The 18,400-nt window shown below is 42.2% G+C and overlaps 1 protein-coding gene across 1 annotated transcript; it reads right to left on the minus strand.

The window, feature by feature from the left end:
* Positions 1 to 4,782: 4,782 nt before the first annotated feature.
* LOC122890947 (olfactory receptor 10AD1-like) lies at positions 4,783 to 17,811 on the minus strand. The gene is made up of 2 exons (XM_044226373.1): positions 17,669 to 17,811; positions 4,783 to 5,731 (listed from the first exon to the last, which is right to left on the minus strand). The coding sequence occupies exons 1-2, from the start codon at positions 17,809 to 17,811 to the stop codon at positions 4,783 to 4,785; spliced, it is 1,092 nt and encodes a 363-aa protein (XP_044082308.1).
* Positions 17,812 to 18,400: the final 589 nt, after the last annotated feature.

The raw sequence follows: 18,400 nt of genomic DNA on the forward strand, positions 1-18,400 counted from the left end.
AATCAGATTGGAAGTTCAAAAAGATGAGATTTTAAGAGTGCTCCTAGAGGATCTGGACTTGTTTAATTTTCACGTCCTGGGTAAACCATGTTTCTATGTATTAAGGTGGATATTTAGCTTAGGTCACTAAAAATGAGTGCTTCAAGGGTTGGGGGGGTGTTCAAGGCTCTGGACACTCATACTCTACACCTACTAGAAGAGCTTTGTCATTTGGTTAATACATCAGCATTCTGCTTAAGATTTCATTGAGAAAATAGCGCTACAACACCTCCAGATACTGTGCTAAAATAAAACCTCACAAATGAATCACAAACTAGTGGCGACGACAGAAAAGTAAATGAGAGTACAGGATTAGGAAAATGCACAGGTTATGCAGGAACTACAAATATTAAGTCCAGTGAACCCAGAAAGGGGAAGCGGTCAAGGAAGACTTCCTGGCGTAACTGCAAAGGGTAGGTAAGGATGTTCCGAAGACAATGGCGCTGTCCCGGAAGGAAAAGCAGCTCAACAAGTGTTCAGTTCGCTAAAAGAGGAGTTACCACCAGGAAAGAACTAGGCTACGGACCCGTGCACAAGTCTAGGAGGTACGAGGACTCGCTGTGATTGGCAAAGGTCTCCGCTCAGCCCTGCCTCCAGCCTGGTTCCGCCGTCATCCCAGCCCAACCTCAACAAAAGGGGCTCTACCTATCAACAATTCCACTCAGCTGCGAGGAAATCCTAGGCCTAAAACCCGCGTCTCCAGCATGACAGGTTGCTGCCCAGACCCCCAAAATAGCTTGTGTTTCCCGGAGGTGTTGGCCCTAGCGCTGTCCCTCCCCCGAGCGGCCAAGGAGAAAGCGCTCATTGGTTGCCGTAACGGTGATCCGAGAGGCTGGGGAAGGCTGATTGGCAAGTTTTTTTTTTTTTCCTAGCGCGGGCCACGCCCATCTCCTCCCCTCCTCCAATCGGCTGAGGGCCCGAGGCCTCATGGGTAGTTTGGGCGTGTAGCAGGGAACTGTTTCGGGAGCCTTGGTGTGGGCTTTAGCTGGGAGGGAGCGCCAGGTGAGGTCACAGCCTGAGGGCGGGTTGAGGTGGGACCACAGCTAGAATTCCTGGGTTGCTTGCCCACATTTTCAGGTCGAGGACGTGCGGCCTCCCACAAGTGGATTTGCATCTGGATATACGAGAGGGCTGGGACAGAACGCGCATTTCAGGGAGATCGTTGTATCTGGTTGTTGCATTCACATACGTTTTCGCGGTCCCAGGGGACTTTTTATGTGCCTCCGGGATCCAGGGTCCATGGCTGAGGCTGCGGCAGGGGAGATCCGCAGGGCGGAGGCTTCTCGCGCGAGAGCGCATCCCGCGCCTTAGAGCTCCGCCCGCCCGCCAACCCCTGTTCCTATTCCTGTTCCCGACCCCGCTCGTCCAGGGTCGGTTTGTGCCAGATGCCCCGTCCTCCCGGCCCCAGGGCATTGGATGAGAAAGTGCTTGCCCTTGAGAAAACGGTTTTAGATCGCTCAGCTTGATTTTACAACATTCCTGGTCACGCTCACCATCCGCCATAACTGTTGAAAGCATTTCAACGGTGAACCAGGTAGCTCCTAGGTAGCATTCCTATTTCCTAGTCTCTATTGACCGGTAGGGGCCCCAAATCAAAGGGCATCTTGCTCCAATTGCAAAATTACAACCTGTAAGCTTACTTTTCCTTTGAGTAAGACCAGCCACCACACAAAGGTGGCCCTACTGCAGCTCTTAGTAACTCCAGCTACTTGTTTCAGTAGAGTTGAGTTCAACTTCCTATTGCAATAATCTCTCTCTCTTTTTTAAGATTTTATTTATTTATTTTTTTTTCTTCAATTTATTTATTTTCAGAAAAACAGTATTCATTATTTTTTCACCACACCCAGTGCTCCATGCAAGCTGTGCCCTCTATAATACCCACCACCTGGTACCCCAACCTCCCACCCCCCCGCCACTTCAAACCCCTCAGATTGTTTTTCAGAGTCCATAGTCTCTCATGGTTCATCTCCCCTTCCAATTCACCCAAAAGCACATACCCTCCCCAATGTCCATAACCCTACCCCCTTCTCCCAACCCCCTACCCCCAGCAACCCACAGTTTGTTTCGTGAGATTAAGAGTCACTTATGGTTTGTCTCCCTCCCTATCCCATCTTGTTTCATGGATTCTTCTCCTACCCCCTTAAGCCCCCATGTTGCATTACCACTCCCTCATATCAGGGAGATCATATGATATTTGTCTTTCTCCGCTTGACTTATTTCGCTAAGCATGATACGCTCTAGTTCCATCCATGTTGTCGCAAATGGCAAGATTTCGTTTCTTTTGATGGCTGCATAGTATTCCATTGTGTATATATACCACATCTTCTTGATCCATTCATCTGTTGATGGACATCTAGGTTCTTTCCATAGTTTGGCTATTGTGGACATTGCTGCTATAAACATTCGGGTGCACGTGCCCCTTTGGATCACTACGTTTGTATCTTTAGGGTAAATTCCCAGTAGTGCAATTGCTGGGTCATAGGGCAGTTCTATTTTCAACATTTTGAGGAACCTCCATGCTGTTTTCCAGAGTGGTTGCACCAGCTTGCATTCCCACCAACAGTGTAGGAGGGTTCCCCTTTCTCCGCATCCTCGCCAGCATCTGTCATTTCCTGACTTGTTGATTTTAGCCATTAAGATTTTATTTATTTAACACACACACACAGAGAGAGCGCGCGCACAAGTAGAGGGAGCAGCAGGCAGAGGGAGAGGGAAAGGCAGGCTCTTCACTGAGCAGGGAGCCTGATGCAGGACCTTGGGATCATGACCTGAGCCCAAGGCAGGCGCCTAAACAACTGAGCCACTCAGGCATCCTGCAGTAGTCTTAAATAAAAAGTCTTTCTTTCATGCTTAATTTTGTCTATTTAATTTGCCTAGTGTAACTTCTCTTTGATAATGAAAATTTTATGTTCTATGTTTATTGTTTCTTCTCAATTACACAGGTGTTTCATTTCTTCCTCCCTGCTGACTGAGAAGGCCTTCTCACATGTCCTTGGATATCTAGAGATTAATCAATTTGGATTCAAAAGATTAGAAACTTGTGGAGTGAAGCTACCACTTTAAAGTCATTGCAGAAAGTAGTGTGAGAAGTATGATGTGGAAAGGGTAGTATATCTATTTGAGGGAATCCTAACTGAGGTGCATTTATCTTAAGGAAGTGGCACCAGGAAATAAAGAACAGACCTGTCCCCTTGTCTTTATTTTTTTTTCTCTAAGATTTAAAAAAATTATTTATTTGAGAGAGACAGAGATAGTGAGAAAGCATGAGTGGGCAGGAGAGGGAGAAGCAGGCTCCCTTAGCAGGGAGCCTAACACGGACTTGATCCCAAGACTCTGATCATGACCTGAGCCAAAGGCAGACGCTTAACCAACTGAGCTACCCAGTGTCCCTGCCCTGTCCCCTTTTCTATTATTATTATTATTATTTTTTAAAGATTTTATTTATTTATTTGACAGAGAGAGATCACAAGTAGACAGAGGCAGGCAGAGAGAGAGAGGGAAGCAGGCTCCCTGCTGAGCAGAGAGCCCAATGCGGGACTCGATCCCAGGACCCTGGGATCATGACCTGAGCCGAAGGCAGCGGCTTAACCCACTGAGCCACCCAGGCGCCACCCCCCCTTTTCTATTATTATGAAAGAGAAAAAAAATGCAATTTTAAAAGAAAGGGAATGGCTAAAAATATAATCACCTCTCAAGAAATGCTAAATGTGGTTAAGGAGAGAAGCTAGAGGAAGTGAGGTCAGGGTTGGTATTGGAAAGGCTTTTGCAGTGGTAGAGGTAATGTGGAGAGGTACTCCTTAAAGCACAGGAAATGAAATGTATCCATTTGAGATGGGAAGTTAAGGTGCAGTAGGATTGAGTTGGAATGAAATGAAAGATGGTTGGGGAAAAAGGCAAATAGTAGGGAGAAGGGAGTTAACTGGGAATCTATACCAGGGAAGGAGACTGATTAGTAGTCTGAGAAGCTTGCAGAGACTTTGACCACTTCGATCAAAAGAGAAATATCAAGCAATCATATTACCAAGGAAACTAGGAAAGGTAGGAGAAGGGGTTTGACACACTAGCCTCTCTCACCTTCCTTTCCTCTACACACAAGGATAAACTTAAGTTGAATGCATTATTATGGTGGCAATTTAATGCCACTCTAAGTTCTCCCTGACGGGCTAGTGGAGCCTAAGATATGGAGTTGAGGCTGATGATCTTTTTAATTTTCTGTTTTTCTCTGACTTTTCTTAATGTCAACACTGCTCCCTAATCTCCTTTTCCTTAATTTTCCCCTCTACTTTTTCTTATGTAGAGATGGGGTGGCTGAAGGTGGATTCAGGACACGAGAGTGGAACATGAGAAAGAAAAGACTAAAATGACAAGTTGAAAGAGAGGAAAACTTTACTTCCAGATATAAATGCAAAACTCAGGCTGGGAATAGCATGTGAAAGTACTGTACAAATAAAATGAAATGGAGTTAAGTACATTTATGTCCTTATAAGATCTGGTTATAAAGACGAAGAAGAAAAACAGGAAAATCTCAAATTATCCTGAGAAAGGACCAAGAGAAAACAATACTGGAAGTAAATCAGATAGATGAGCATTAGACATCAACATAATCTTCCAGGTCTGATGCCAGTGGGAAGAAAACTATGAATGCTCTTCCCTAGAGCTTTTCAGCATGGGAAAGTTACCCAGTTGTCAGGGCTCAGGGAGGGAGCTTCTCTTCCAGGAGGCTTCCCACTAGACAGACTCTGCTTAAAGCAGGCTGGTCCTCCTAAGAGCCCTCATCATGGCTCCCTTCATTTCCTTGTTTCGAAAACTATAGATGATGGGGTTGCACATCGGGGTGATGATGGTGTAGAGGAGGGAGAAAGGCTTGTCTTTGTCAGGGCCATGTGTGCTGCGAGGGTTCATATAAGAGAACATGGCTGAGGTGTAGAGAAGGATGACCACAGTCAGGTGGGAGGCACAAGTAGAGAAGGTCTTTCCACGACCTGAGGAGGAGGCTCTGCCAAGGATGGAGGCCAGGATGCGTGCATAGGAGATGACAATGAGCACCATGGGGCTGAGCAGCACCACGATGGCATCGGCAAAGATCATCTTCAGACTAAACTGAGGGTCTCCACAAGAGAGAGCGATTACTATGGGGGCCTCACAGAAGAAGTTTTCTATGTGGTTGTCTCTACAGAAGGGATTCCGGAATGACAGATACTCAAGAAAGATGCCATTGATCAGCCCGAAGAACCAGGCAGTACTCACCAGCTTCACACAAACCTGCCGGCTCATGATCTGGGCATAGCTGAGTGGGTGGCAGATGGCAACATAACGGTCATAGGCCATAAAAGCCAAGAGGATGCACTCGGCCACACCTGCACAGAAGACCAAGTACATCTGGGTCGAGCAAGAGACAAAGGAGACAATATGGTTCTTGACCACCAGGTGGATCAGCATCTGTGGGATGGTGGTGGTGATGAAGCAGACATCCAGGAAGGACAGGTGGCCAAGGAAGAAGTACATGGGGCTGTTGAGCCTGGGGTCTGTCCAGGTGATGAAGATGATGAGGCCATTCATGGCCATGGCAAGGCTGTAGAGGGCTAGGAAGAGTGCAAAGAGCAATGCCCGAGTGGAAGAGGAGCTCTGTTCAAAGCCCACGAGGATAAACTCTGTCACTGTGCTGCTATTCCTTAGGTCCACTGTCTTGGACCTGCTTGATGAGGTAGAACAGGAAAGGCAAAGGTGAGACAGTTGTAGGGGAATATAAGGTACTCACCTGGGCCAAGAGATGCAGCTATAGAAGAAAAATGAGTAGTGGCAGACATGTTGGAACTTTAGTAAACTATGTAATTGGCAATGTGGAGCAGTGAAAATGCCAGTGTCACTATAGGCTGCATACATAGAATTGTAATATCAAAAATTGAGGACACAAAGGATATACTTTCTTCTGGTTTGGCCAGGCCTCAAATGAAGTACTGCATCTGCTCCAGGGCCATAAATATTGAAGGGTTGGCCAGTAACCAAAATGTGTTCAGAGATGCAAAACTAGGGTGGTTGGGCCAGGAACCCATGCCAAATGAGGACAGGTTTAAGAAATGAAGAATTTAAGGAATGAAGTATTTGAGGGGAGGGCATGACGGTTGTTAGCTGATAGAAGATCATATTTAGGAAGTACTTGGGAGATGTTTAAAGACATATTTTTCTAGAAGAAAAAATGCTCAGTCTAGTGTATATATTTAAAATGATGAATGGTTTGAAGTTTCAGAGGAAACAGTCACATTCTAGCCTTCAGCATTGCCCCTTAAGGGAGAATAATTTGCAAAACTCTGGGAACCGCCACGCTTACCCTCTTCCCAGACTCCCTCTCCCAGTAGTTTGTGCTGCTGTGTCCACCACCCATGCAGTGCATGCTGGAGATGGGGCCTGGCTCTAAGCTCTCACATGCTTTCCCAATAGGATACAATTTTCCTACAGGGGTTGGAACTTAGGGATAAGCACTTTTGGGTGGAAAGGATGCATCCATTGCTGTGAGACCAGGGAAGCTGTGAACAGGGCATAAATTTAGCCTTTCTGGAATGAAAACTTTGATCTGTCCCTTTGCTTCCAGGATTAGTCTTATTCTTTTCCCGTCATTGGAGAATGAACATTCAGAATTCTTATGTTCTTTTCTCATTATTGTGACTTTTAGGAAGTCATTATGTTCATGTTAAATCTCTCTTGTACTCTTCATCTTGTCTTGGAGTTAGGATGTCAGATAGATCCCTTCTACTTTCAGATGCTTATAGATGGTTAGCATATTCCTTCTTAACCTTCAGTTCTGCCAACCACTCTTCTTCATTTCCTTTTCTCTCGCTCCTTTTTCTACACATTCTTACTCTACCCCCTCTGATAGTCTTTCCCCCTCCTTTCTCCACTTCCACTTCTCACTCTTTTCTTCTCCCTCTCCCTTTCTCATATTTGGTGTGGCTATCTGCCACTCAGCTACCTCTGATTGGACTGCCCTCTCTTCTCCATGATTTAAACATCTCATGTTGCCTATCTTAATTTTAGAAGAGACCTACCCCATTAACTGCTACTCTTTTCCATATTGGATTCCTAATAGATGATTTCCTGATAGGTTAAGGCAGTAGGCCATTCCCATCGTCTGTACTTTGGAACATTCCCCTTGAACTGTACCTAGAACTTCTCCTCTTTGGGGCCCAGAAAGGGCAGGGAGGGTCAGAGACCAATGTTTAACCCAAGAAGCGGCCTGGAATCATGGGCCCAATGGACATGCTGGGTTTGAGGTCAGAACCTGGGCAAGGGAAGGCAGTGAGCTATGCTCCAGATAAACCTGGGACTTGCCCAAGAAAAAACTGAAGTTCAACTGAAGAAAACACTAGGGTCTATAGCAGTATATAAATGCTTATTGTGGTTCACTGTCCCAGAAAAATATTCCATGATAACCAGCATCTAGTGCCCTGTTAACTACTAGGGTTAACCAGTCAAGCATTTGTATAAATAAATAGGATAATGACTTGAAAATCACATCCTACCTCATTCTGTTTCTTGGCTAGTGATGATGTTTATCACTGAATCACTGCAGCAAATAATAGAGAAAATCCCATGGTGTTTGAAGAAGAACTGGTCCAGGGAGGATGGTCTGACCAGGTGGGCCACTCTGGAAGAGAATTGTGGTGATGACCTCATTAGTTCTTCAACATCCATACCATAGATGATGAATGTTTACTTAAATAATAATACTAAGTTACATATGTATTGCACGTTAACTGTCACATATTCCACTTGTTAATAAGCTTACTTGCTCTTACTTTTTCATAGTATATGTTTTGACCTTCTCAGGACTTTTAATTTTGTCCCAGTGCTAACTGAATTTTAGCACCTTGACTCGAAAATCACATGCTCTCTTAACCGTTATTTGAAGAAACACAAGCAAGAAAATAAAGCATTCATTCTCCTTTAGCTGTAGACAATCTCATATTACTCTGTAACACAAAACATGTCCTTGTGGTTGTTTCTGACAAAGAATTTTCTGAGACTGGACATCAGAAATTGTTGCTATGTGCTTTAAACCTAATTGTGAACCTCTAAAATATCATTTTTATTGGTGGCCTTAATGATGGCCATTGTAATATTTAAATTGATCTGTTTCCAGAAAGGTGTAGATTATGAGATTTCTCTGTTAAACCAGCAGAGGATTATAGGATTTTCTCATGCCAAGGGTATAGATAGAAAATAAATAACCACCCATGACCCCTTGAACTTCTTGTTTAAAGAGTCAAGGGTCTGTAATCTCATTTAAATTAATAATAGTTTATAAAGTAGTTCACACATGCCATGACTTTTTATTGTAATTTAAGTATATAATTTAATCTCATTGAAGAACCTTTGTTATGTTGGACAATGTAGTTGAGCACAGTTTGGCAATAGCGTTCTAAGGTATAGGTTTTCAGCTGTGGGTCTAGACTGGCTTCAGAGCTGACTAATTTACTGTTTTGATTCCTTTTATTTTTTATTTTATTTATTTATTCCAATTTATTTATTTTCAGAAAAACATTATTCATTATTTTTTCACCACACCCAGTGCTCCATGCAATCTGTGCCCTCTATAATACCCGCCACCTGGTACCCCAACCTCCCACACCCCCCGCCACTTCAAACCCCTCAGATTGTTTTTCAGAGTCCATAGTCTCTCATGATTCACCTCGCCTTCCAATTTACCCCAACTCCCTTCTCCTCTCTAAGACCCCTTGTCCTCCATGATATTTGTTATGCTCCACAAATAAGTGAAACCATATGATAATTGACTCTCTCTGCTTGACTTACTTCACTCAGCATAACCTCTTCCAGTCCGGTCCATGTTGCTACAAAAGTTGGTTATTCAAACTCAACACACACGAAACAGGCAAACATATCAAAAAATGGGCAGAAGATATGAACAGACACTTTTCTAATCAAGACATACAAATGGCTATCAGACACATGAAAAAATGTTCATCATCACTAGCCCTCAGGGAGATTCAAATTAAAACCACATTGAGATATCACCTTACACCAGTTAGAATGGCCAAAATTAACAAAACAGGAAACAACATGTATTGGAGAGGATGTGGAGAAAGGGGAACCCTCTTCCACTGTTGGTGGGAATGCAAGTTGGTGCAGCCTCTTTGGAGAACAGTGTGGAGATTCCTCAAGAAATTAAAAATAGAACTTCCCTGTGACCCTGCCATTGCACTCCTGGGTATTTACCCCAAAGATACAGATGTCGTGAAAAGAAGGGCCATCTGTACCCCAATGTTTATAGCAGCAATGGCCACAGTCGCCAAACTATGGAAAGAACCAAGATGCCCTTCAACGGACGAATGGATAAGGAAGATGTGGTCCATATACACTATGGAGTATTATGCCTCCATCAGAAAGGATGAATACCCAACTTTTGTAGCAACATGGACCGGACTGGAAGAGATTATGCTGATTCCTTCTAGAACCACTTATAAGCAAAATAGAACTGTTCCAAAGTTCCAAGAGCCTCACAACAGAGCAGGGATTTGTGTTAGAGGACCAGCCAACACGAAAGTGGAAGTAGGACTGTTTTAATATCTTATACCGTATGGTTAACTGTAGACTTAATGGGATTAGAGAACAGAACGCTAGATACTATTGGGGTAGGGTAGATAGGGAAGAAGTTCTTCCATATTCCTGGTGTTTCCTTTCACCTGGATGAAATTGTGATAGCACTCTTGACCTTTCTCTTCCTTATTCACACTGATCGGTGGGGAATGGAGTGGCTTACCAGATTGGTGATTTTAGAAGGAGAAACCAAGCATGTGTTTTCTATCCCTTTCCTTTCACCTTCCTCTTGGGAGTGAGTTGCTTTCTTCAGGGCAGGCTCTACTCCTGTTTGAGGAGGCTTTGTGGCTGTATGTTCCTGCTAGTTACCAGGGAATAGGTTTTCTGTCCAATTCTCTGCTTCTGAATTAGGAAGTCCAATGACTTCAATGTCTGCTTTGTTATTAGTAAAGGTAATGTTTTAACCTCCACCTGCAGACTCTGTCTTATTTCTCAGATTCAGAACCAGGTGGGAAGAGCCATTTTTTTTAAAAAAAATATTTTTTTTAAAATTTCTTTTCAGTGTTCCAGAATTCATTGTTTATGCACCACACCTAGTGCTTCCCGCAATACCTACCCTCCATAATACTCACCACCAGGCTCAACCAACCCCTCACCCCCCCCAAAACCCTCAGTTCATTTCGCAGAGTCCACAGTCTCTCATGGTTCATCTCTCCCTCTAATTTTCCCAAATTCACTTCTCCTCTCCTCCCCATGTCCTCCATGTTATTCCTTATGCTCCACAAATAAGCAAAACCATATGATAATTGACTCTCTCTGCTTGACTTATTTCACTCAGCGTAATCTCCCCCAGTCCTGTCCACGTTGATACAAAAGTTGGGTATTCATCCTTTCTGATGGAGGCATAATACTCCATTGTATATATGGACCGTATCTTCTTCATCCATCTGTTGAAGGGCATCTTGGTTCTTTCCACAGTTTGGCGACTGTGACCATTGCTGCTAGGAACATTGGGGTACAGATAGCCCTTCTTTTCACTACACCTTTATCTTTAGGGTAAATACCCAATAGTGCAATTGCAGGGTCATAGGGAAGCTCTATTTTTAATTTCTTAAGGAATCTCCACACTGTTCCAAACTGGCTGCACCAACTTGCATTAAGAGGGTTCCCCTTTCTCCACATCCTCTCCAACACATGTTGTTTACTGTCTTGTTAATTTTGGCCATTCTAACTGATGTAAAGTGGTAGCTCAGTGTGGTTTTGATTTGAATCTCCCTGATGGCTAGTGATGATGAACATTTTTTCATATGTCTGATAGCCATTTGTATGTCTTCTTTGGAGAAGTGTCTGTCCATGTCTTCTGTCCATTTTTTGAAGTGATTAACTGTTTTGTGTGTGTTGAATTTGAGGAGTTCTTTATAGATCTTGGATATCAGCCCTTTGTCTGTACTGTCATTTGCAAATACCTTCTCCCATTCTGTGGGTTGCCTCTTTGTTTTGTTGACTGTTTCCTTTGCTGTACAGAAGCTTTTGATCTTGTTGAAGTCCCCAAAGTTCATTTTCACTTTTGTTTCCTTTGCTTTTGGAGACATGTCTTGAAAGAAGTTGCTGTGGCCAATGTTGATGCTCGGCTGATGACCGAGGTTACTGCCTATGTTCTGCTGTAGGATTCTGATGGGTTCCTGCCTCATGTTGAGGTCTTTTATCCATTTCGAGTTTATCTTTGTGTATGGTGTAAGAGAATGGTCGAATTTCATTCTTCTACACATAGCTGTCCAATTTTCCCTTCAACATAGTATTAGAAGTCCTAGCAACAGCAATCAGACAACAAAGAGAAATAAAAGGTATTCGAATTGGCAATGAAGAAGTCAAACTCTCTCTCTTCACAGATGACATGATACTTTATATGGAAAACCCAAAAGATTCCACCCCCAAACTACTAGAACTCATACAGCAGTTCAGTAATGTAGCAGGATACAAAATCAATGCACAGAAATAAGTTGCTTTCTTATACAATAAAAATGAAAATACTAAAAGGGAAATTAGAGAATTGATTTCATTTACTATAGCACCAAGAACCATAAGATACCTGGGAATAAAACGAATCAAAGAGGTAAAGCATACAGAGTACAGGAACAGGTAAAGTTCCTGCATTCAAGGAACTACAGAACACTCATGAAAGAAATTGAAGAAGACACAAAAAGATGGAAGACCATTCCATGTTCATGGATTGGAAGAATAAGCATTGTTAAAATGTCTATACTGCCTAGAGCAATGTATACTTTCAATGCCATTCCAATCAAAATTCCACCAGCATTTTTCAAAGAGCTGGAACAAACAATCCTAGAACTTGTATGAAACCAGAAGAGACCCCAAATTGCTAAGGAAATGTTGAAAAAGGAAAACAAAACTGGGGGCATCACATTGCCTGATTTCAAGCTTTACTACAAAGCTGTGATCACCAAGACAGCATGGTACTGGCACAAAAACAGACAGATAGACCAGTGGAACAGAGTAGAGAGTCCAGATATGGACCCTCAACTTTATGGTCAAATAATCTTTGACAAGTCAGGAAAAAATACCCCGTGGAATAAAGAGCAGTGTTACTTACTGCACCCCTTAAAATCCCTAACAATTGTTAGTGATATAATCACATATATGGAAATAAAATTTAAACAAAAATGTGTTAGAGCTTTGATTACAACAACAAGAAACCATGAGTTACAGAGATGTCTGGGAAGATCCTGAGAGGGAGGATTTCTCTGATACATGCATGCTGAATGCTCAAGGTATAGTGCTGGTGAGTTCAGGGAGAGAAGTCTACATTCCTTGAACCCAGGAGGACAATGAACAAAGTGTGCTATTGTAGCCTACATGGGTGGGAAAATGTCTCATTGTAATGTTAAGGTTTTGATTCCTGTCCTACTCACCAAAGAGAAGCAGGATACTGTTGAAATACATTCAACAGTTAGCCACAACGTTTCTGTAGCTTTCCTAGCATGCTATGACCACAGGAAAGAAAATATCACACAGCACAGTATCATTTATTCTGGAGAGTATGTTTGTTTTAGGAATGAAAATGGTTCACTTAATTTGTAAATTAACTTATCAGCCTTGTTTAAAATCATGCGTGTTCTTAGAAAGCTTCAGCTTCTGTAAGGGTTGGCCATCTTCTTGCAGGTCTGGTGTAAATAAAATGTGCCTCTAGTAATTTCACATCTAACACAGCTTGAAATCTAGTTTCTCTTCTGCATGCTCTAATCCCTTCCCTTTTTTTGGATTAAACACATAATTTCATGACCTGAAAGCCAAAAGCACTATTTTCCTGAACAGAAAAACTTTAAGGTGGTTATATTTATCCTGGGGTTCATTGAGCTCTAGGGAATCAGAAGATTCAGTGTGTCCATGCTTCTCTGAAATGTTGTATGAAAATGTGTGTGTGAGAGCACTTTTCTTGAGAGTAAAATGAAGAAAAACATATTTGTGGGTATGGTAGTTGTGAAGATTAAGAAGAAATTTATTCATTCAATCAAAAATGTGTGTGTGTGTGTGTGAATTACACAGAAACATATTTGTAGTAGGGAAAATGCTCAACAAATCTAAAGTTTCCTTTTCTAGGTCACTGGATAAATAAAAAACATTACTTAAGACATTTACATTTTTAAATGTCAGTAATCTTCAAAATGCCTGAAGCCTTTTGAAAACTGAATCTGCAAATTAAAAATGTATTTCCAGGGACGCTTGGGTGGCGCAGTTGGTTGGACGACTGCCTCCGGCTCAGGGCGTGATCCTGGAGTCCCGGGATCGAGTCCCACATCGGGCTCCCAGCTCCATGGGGAGTCTGCTTCGCTCTCTGACCTTCTCCTCGCTCATTCTCTCTCTCACTGTCTCTCTCTCTCAAATAAATAAAATAAAAAATCTAAAAAAAAAAATGTATTTCCAAGCATTGTTACATTCTGGGGGAGCATGCAGTACAGCTGGGGGTAGGGATATGTTACGATATGTGATTTAACTGCACGGTGATATGGTTAAGAGCTCCTGTAGGGCTTCAGTAAAATGCTACAGTATTGCAGAGTAATAAAATAATGACATACTCAAGGAAAAAGTGTGTAAGAAGAAAAAACATCAGCTCGAGAAAAAATAGCTGCTAATGACTGACAGATTCAGAGGTTGTTCTCAGAAAAGTGCATTTTTGGGCACTTGGATGGCTAGTTGGTTAAGCAAATGCCTTCGGCTCAGGTCATGACCTTGGAGTCCCAGGATGGAGTCGGGCATTGGGCTCCTTGCCAGAAAAATATAATTGTTTTTCCTTCTGATTTTGTACATTATTCAGAATGCCCTGTAATTGTGGCATTTCTTTTTTTTTTTTTAAGATTTTATTTATTAATTTGACAGAGAGAAATCACAAGTAGACGGAGAGGCAGACAGAGAGAGAGAGAGAGGGAAGCAGGCTCCCTGCTGAGCAGAGAGCCCGATGCGGGGCTCGATCCCAGGATCCTGAGATCATGACCTGAGCCGAAGGCAGTGGCTTAACCCACTGAGCCACCCAGGCGCCCCAATTGTGGCATTTCTAAAGATTTTTTTAAAAAAACATTTTGTTTATTTATTTGAGACAGTGTGAGAGCAAGAGCACAAGTGGGTGTGTGTGGGGGGTGGCAGAGGGAGAGGGAGAAGCAGGATCCCTGTCAGCGGGGAGCCCAACTTGGGGCTTGACGCCAGGACCCTGGGATCCTGGTCAAAGACAGATACTTAAGCGACTGAGCCACCCAGATGCCCCTAAAGATTTACAATTTGAGAAGTAACTTTGGAATCCCATGATTTTCACGAACAGAGCTGTATGAAATTTGAGGAATTTAGGAATAAAATTGGAAGGCAATGGAAAAGAAATTTTGCCATGTAGAACCTAACAAAGTTGTATAGACAAAAGCATATGGATCCATGGCTGAGAAGATATTTGGAAGACTCATGTAAATGACTTTTAAGGAAGGACAGCTAATCATCAGTGTGAACCCCTGGAGAGTTCTGCTGGCAACTCTGTTACAACTTAGCAACATTTCTCAACGTCTTAGGAACTCACTTTAGCTGTGTTTCTCTATTTCCTTTGCTGTGCAGAAGGTTTTGATCTTGATGAAGTCCTAAAAGTTCATTTTTTGCTTTTGTTTCCTTTGCCTTTGGAGCCATATCTTGAAAGAAGTTGCTGTGGCTGATGTTGAAGAGGTTACTGCCTATGTTCTCCTCTAGGATTTTGATAGATTCCTGCCTCATGTTGAGGTCTTTTATCTATTTCGAGTTAATCTTTGTGTATGGTGTAAGAGAATGGTCAAGTTTCATTTTTCTATACATAGCTGTCCAATTTTCCCAGCACCATTTATTGAAGAGACTGTCTTTTTTCCACTGGATTTTTTTTGGGCTTTGTCAAAGATTATTTGACATAGAGTTGTGGGTCCATATCTGGAGTCTCTACTCTGTTCCACTGGTCTATCTGTCTGTTTTTGTGCCAGTACCATGCTGTCTTGGTGATCACAGCTTTGTAGTAAAGCTTGAAATCAGGCAATGTGATGCCCCCAGTTTTGTTTTCCTTTTTCAACATTTCCTTAGCAATTTGGGGTCTCTTCTGGTTTCATACAAGTTCTAGGATTGTTTGTTCCAGCTCTTTGAAAAATGCTGGTGGAATTTTGATTGGAATGGCATTGAAAGTATACATTGCTCTAGGCAGTATAGACATTTTAACAATGCTTATTCTTCCAATCCATGAACATGGAATGGTCTTCCATCTTTTTGTGTCTTCTTCAATTTCTTTCATGAGTGTTCTGCAGTTACCCAAGTACAGATCCTTTACCTCTTTGATTCGTTTTATTCCCAGGTATCTTATGGTTCTTGGTACTATAGTAAATGGAATTTATATTTTTTATATATATTTCTGTGCATTGATTTTGTATCCTGACACATTACTGAACTGCTGTATGAGTTCTAGTAGTTTGGGGGTGGAATCTTTTGAGTTTTCCATATAAAGTATCATGTCATCTGTGAAGAGAGAGAGTTTGACTTCTTCATTGCCAATTTGAATAACTTTTATTTCTCTTTGTTGTCTGATTACTGTTGCTAGGACTTCTAATACTATGTTGAACAAGACTGGTGAAAGTGGGCATCCTTGTTGTGTTCCTGATATCAAAGGGAAGGCTGTCAGATTTTCCCCATTGAGAATGATATTTATTGTGGGTTTTTCATAGATTTTATGAAATTGAGGAATTTTCCTTCTATCCCTATACTTTGAAAACTTTTAATCAGGAAGAGATCCTGTATTTTGTCTAATGCATTTTCTGCATCAATTGAGAGGACCATGTGGTTCTGCACAGCAAAAGAAACAGTCAACAAAACAAAGAGGCAACCCACAGAATGGGAGAAGATATTTGCAAATCACAGTACAGACAAAGGGCTGATATCCAAGATCTTTAAAGAACTCAAACTCAACACATACAAAACAGATGATCACGTTAAAAAATGGAAAGAAGACATGGACAGACACTTCTCCAAAGAAGACATACAAATGGCTAACAGACACATGAAAAAATGTTCATCATCACTAGCCATCAGGGAGATTCAAATCAAAACCACATTGAACTACCAATGATTTTTAAGGCACATCCTTATGTATTTAGAGACTCAAAAACCATCTGGAACCCGATCTATTACCTTATAGGGAAGCAACAAGGCTAACAGCGTGAAGTACAGGGACTTTGGAGGCAAGCATACCTGAAATTCAACCTTGGCATTGTCACTTACTATAATGTGGAGTTGGCTAGCTGAGACACAAGTTTTTTTCTCATATAAAACAAGGATGAACTAAAATAACATGTAATTAGAGGTTGCCACAGATTAGACAATAAATAAACATTAGTTTTGATCTCTGTTTCCTCTCTGTCTCCCTGTGGTTTCACTTCACAAGTGGAAGGAACATTGTAAAGATCTGGCCAGCTTCTCACATGCAGATATCCAAAGAAAGAGGAGGATCACCTCCATCCTAATGGTTCCTGCCTCTCTCTATCAGGAGAGTCTTTCTATCTAACTCAGTACTCGCACCCCCCCAATGTATGTGAATACCATTTTCTCTTAATTTGACTTCCAGAAACATTGCAAAAAAAAAAAAAAAACCCACAGCAGCCTCAAGATCTGTAGCACAATCTCTAAGAGAGGATCATCCTTGAGTCACTTCTCAGTCTCTCTTTCTCCAGGGAACAAGAAAGAAAAATGCCAGATAAATAGAAAATACTGCCATGCACAAACATAAAGAGGAGGAAGGGTTGAAAAGAAAAAGAAATGAGATAAAGTAATCCTAGAGATAGTGGAAAGATCCCAACCACACAAAACAAAAAAGAAGGAAAAATGTTAAAGCCAAAGAGAGAATTAGACTGAAACAAAGAGAAGGAAATAGGAAAAGAGGGTGCATTATGTGACAAGATGGAGTATATGTAGAAAAGTGATGACCAGGTGGATCTTTGCGGGAGGGAACAGAGAGAAGCACATCAAGAGACAGAGAATTAAGGACCCAAATTTTGGCATAGAAAAAAATGAGAAGAAAAGCCAAATGTGGAAAGACTGCTGGCCAGGCAGGATTGGCATGGCTCCCTGGTCATGAGGAATCAGAACTAAATAGCCAGGTACTACAGTTCTGCTCCCTCAAGTTCTAGAAATGAAAGATCGACCTTCTGGATTGTCTCCCTCTTTGCAACAATTAGAGACAGGTCTTCATAAATCAGACAGGCCCCACCAGATGCATGCAAGCCAGAGCCATGAGGGCTGGTGGGCAGACTCTGAGAACCTGATGGAACCTCAGAGGGGTGATCAAGAGAATGGAGTAGCTGGGAGAGAACTGGAAAAGTAGAGACAGAGCTAGGCATCTAGAGAGGGAGAAGTGGACAAGGTGGGGGTTAATGGAGTCTCCTTCATGACCTCTGTGTGCAGAGCTTGATGTGATCTGAACACAGGTGGTCATTGAGAGAGCCAGGAGCTATTCATCTTTGATGGATTCAACTGATTCAGGGTCAGCTTTCATGCAGAAGTGAGCACATTCACTAACCTTCTCCATGGGCTTTGGTACATGAAGGTGATGACATTGGCTGTGCTGATCTCAGGCCCAGAGGAGGGATCCACAGTCATAGAGTGAGGGTGTAGTGAATTCTGCTGCAAACCAGCAGCTTGTTTATAGGGCAAGGAGGACATGCACACAGGCAGGTGTGAGCTTCTAACTGGTTTCTGTTGGAAGACAACACTCACAATCTCTTGTGAAGTGTTACCATTCTAACTGGATCCCTGGGGAGAGTCTTATACCAGTTCATTCCAAGGCTCCCTTGTGAGGCTCTGTCCATGGCAGGCATCCTGGAAGGTCTAGAATAGTCTCAGGTTTTCCCAGGAAAGTTCTACTCCATTTACCAGATAACCTGATAGACAAGGTGGCCTGGCAAATATCATTATCCCTGTGTCCCCAACTTCAAAACTGGGAGCCCTTTAACTATGATCTACTAATTTTATTTTGAATTGATTTTCTAGTTACGGGTTCTATGTCATAGGTAACATTCCTTGTGTGCCCAGTTAAATACAATTTCATACCATTATGGTACATTCAACACAATAATTAACATTGGCTAAGTACCACTTTACTCCAGTCGTCTTATTAAATGCTGTCAATAGGGTGATAAACACAGTGTCACAAGCTCTCCTTGGTAACATGCTCCCCTCCTAACCGCCATCCTCTACCTTTTCCTCTTTACACTTCATTTCTTGAAATCTGGAAGAATCTTCCTTCTCTGAT

Source organism: Neovison vison, chromosome 12 (assembly GCF_020171115.1).
Source record: "Neovison vison isolate M4711 chromosome 12, ASM_NN_V1, whole genome shotgun sequence".
Classification (NCBI taxonomy): Eukaryota; Metazoa; Chordata; class Mammalia; order Carnivora; family Mustelidae; genus Neogale; species Neogale vison.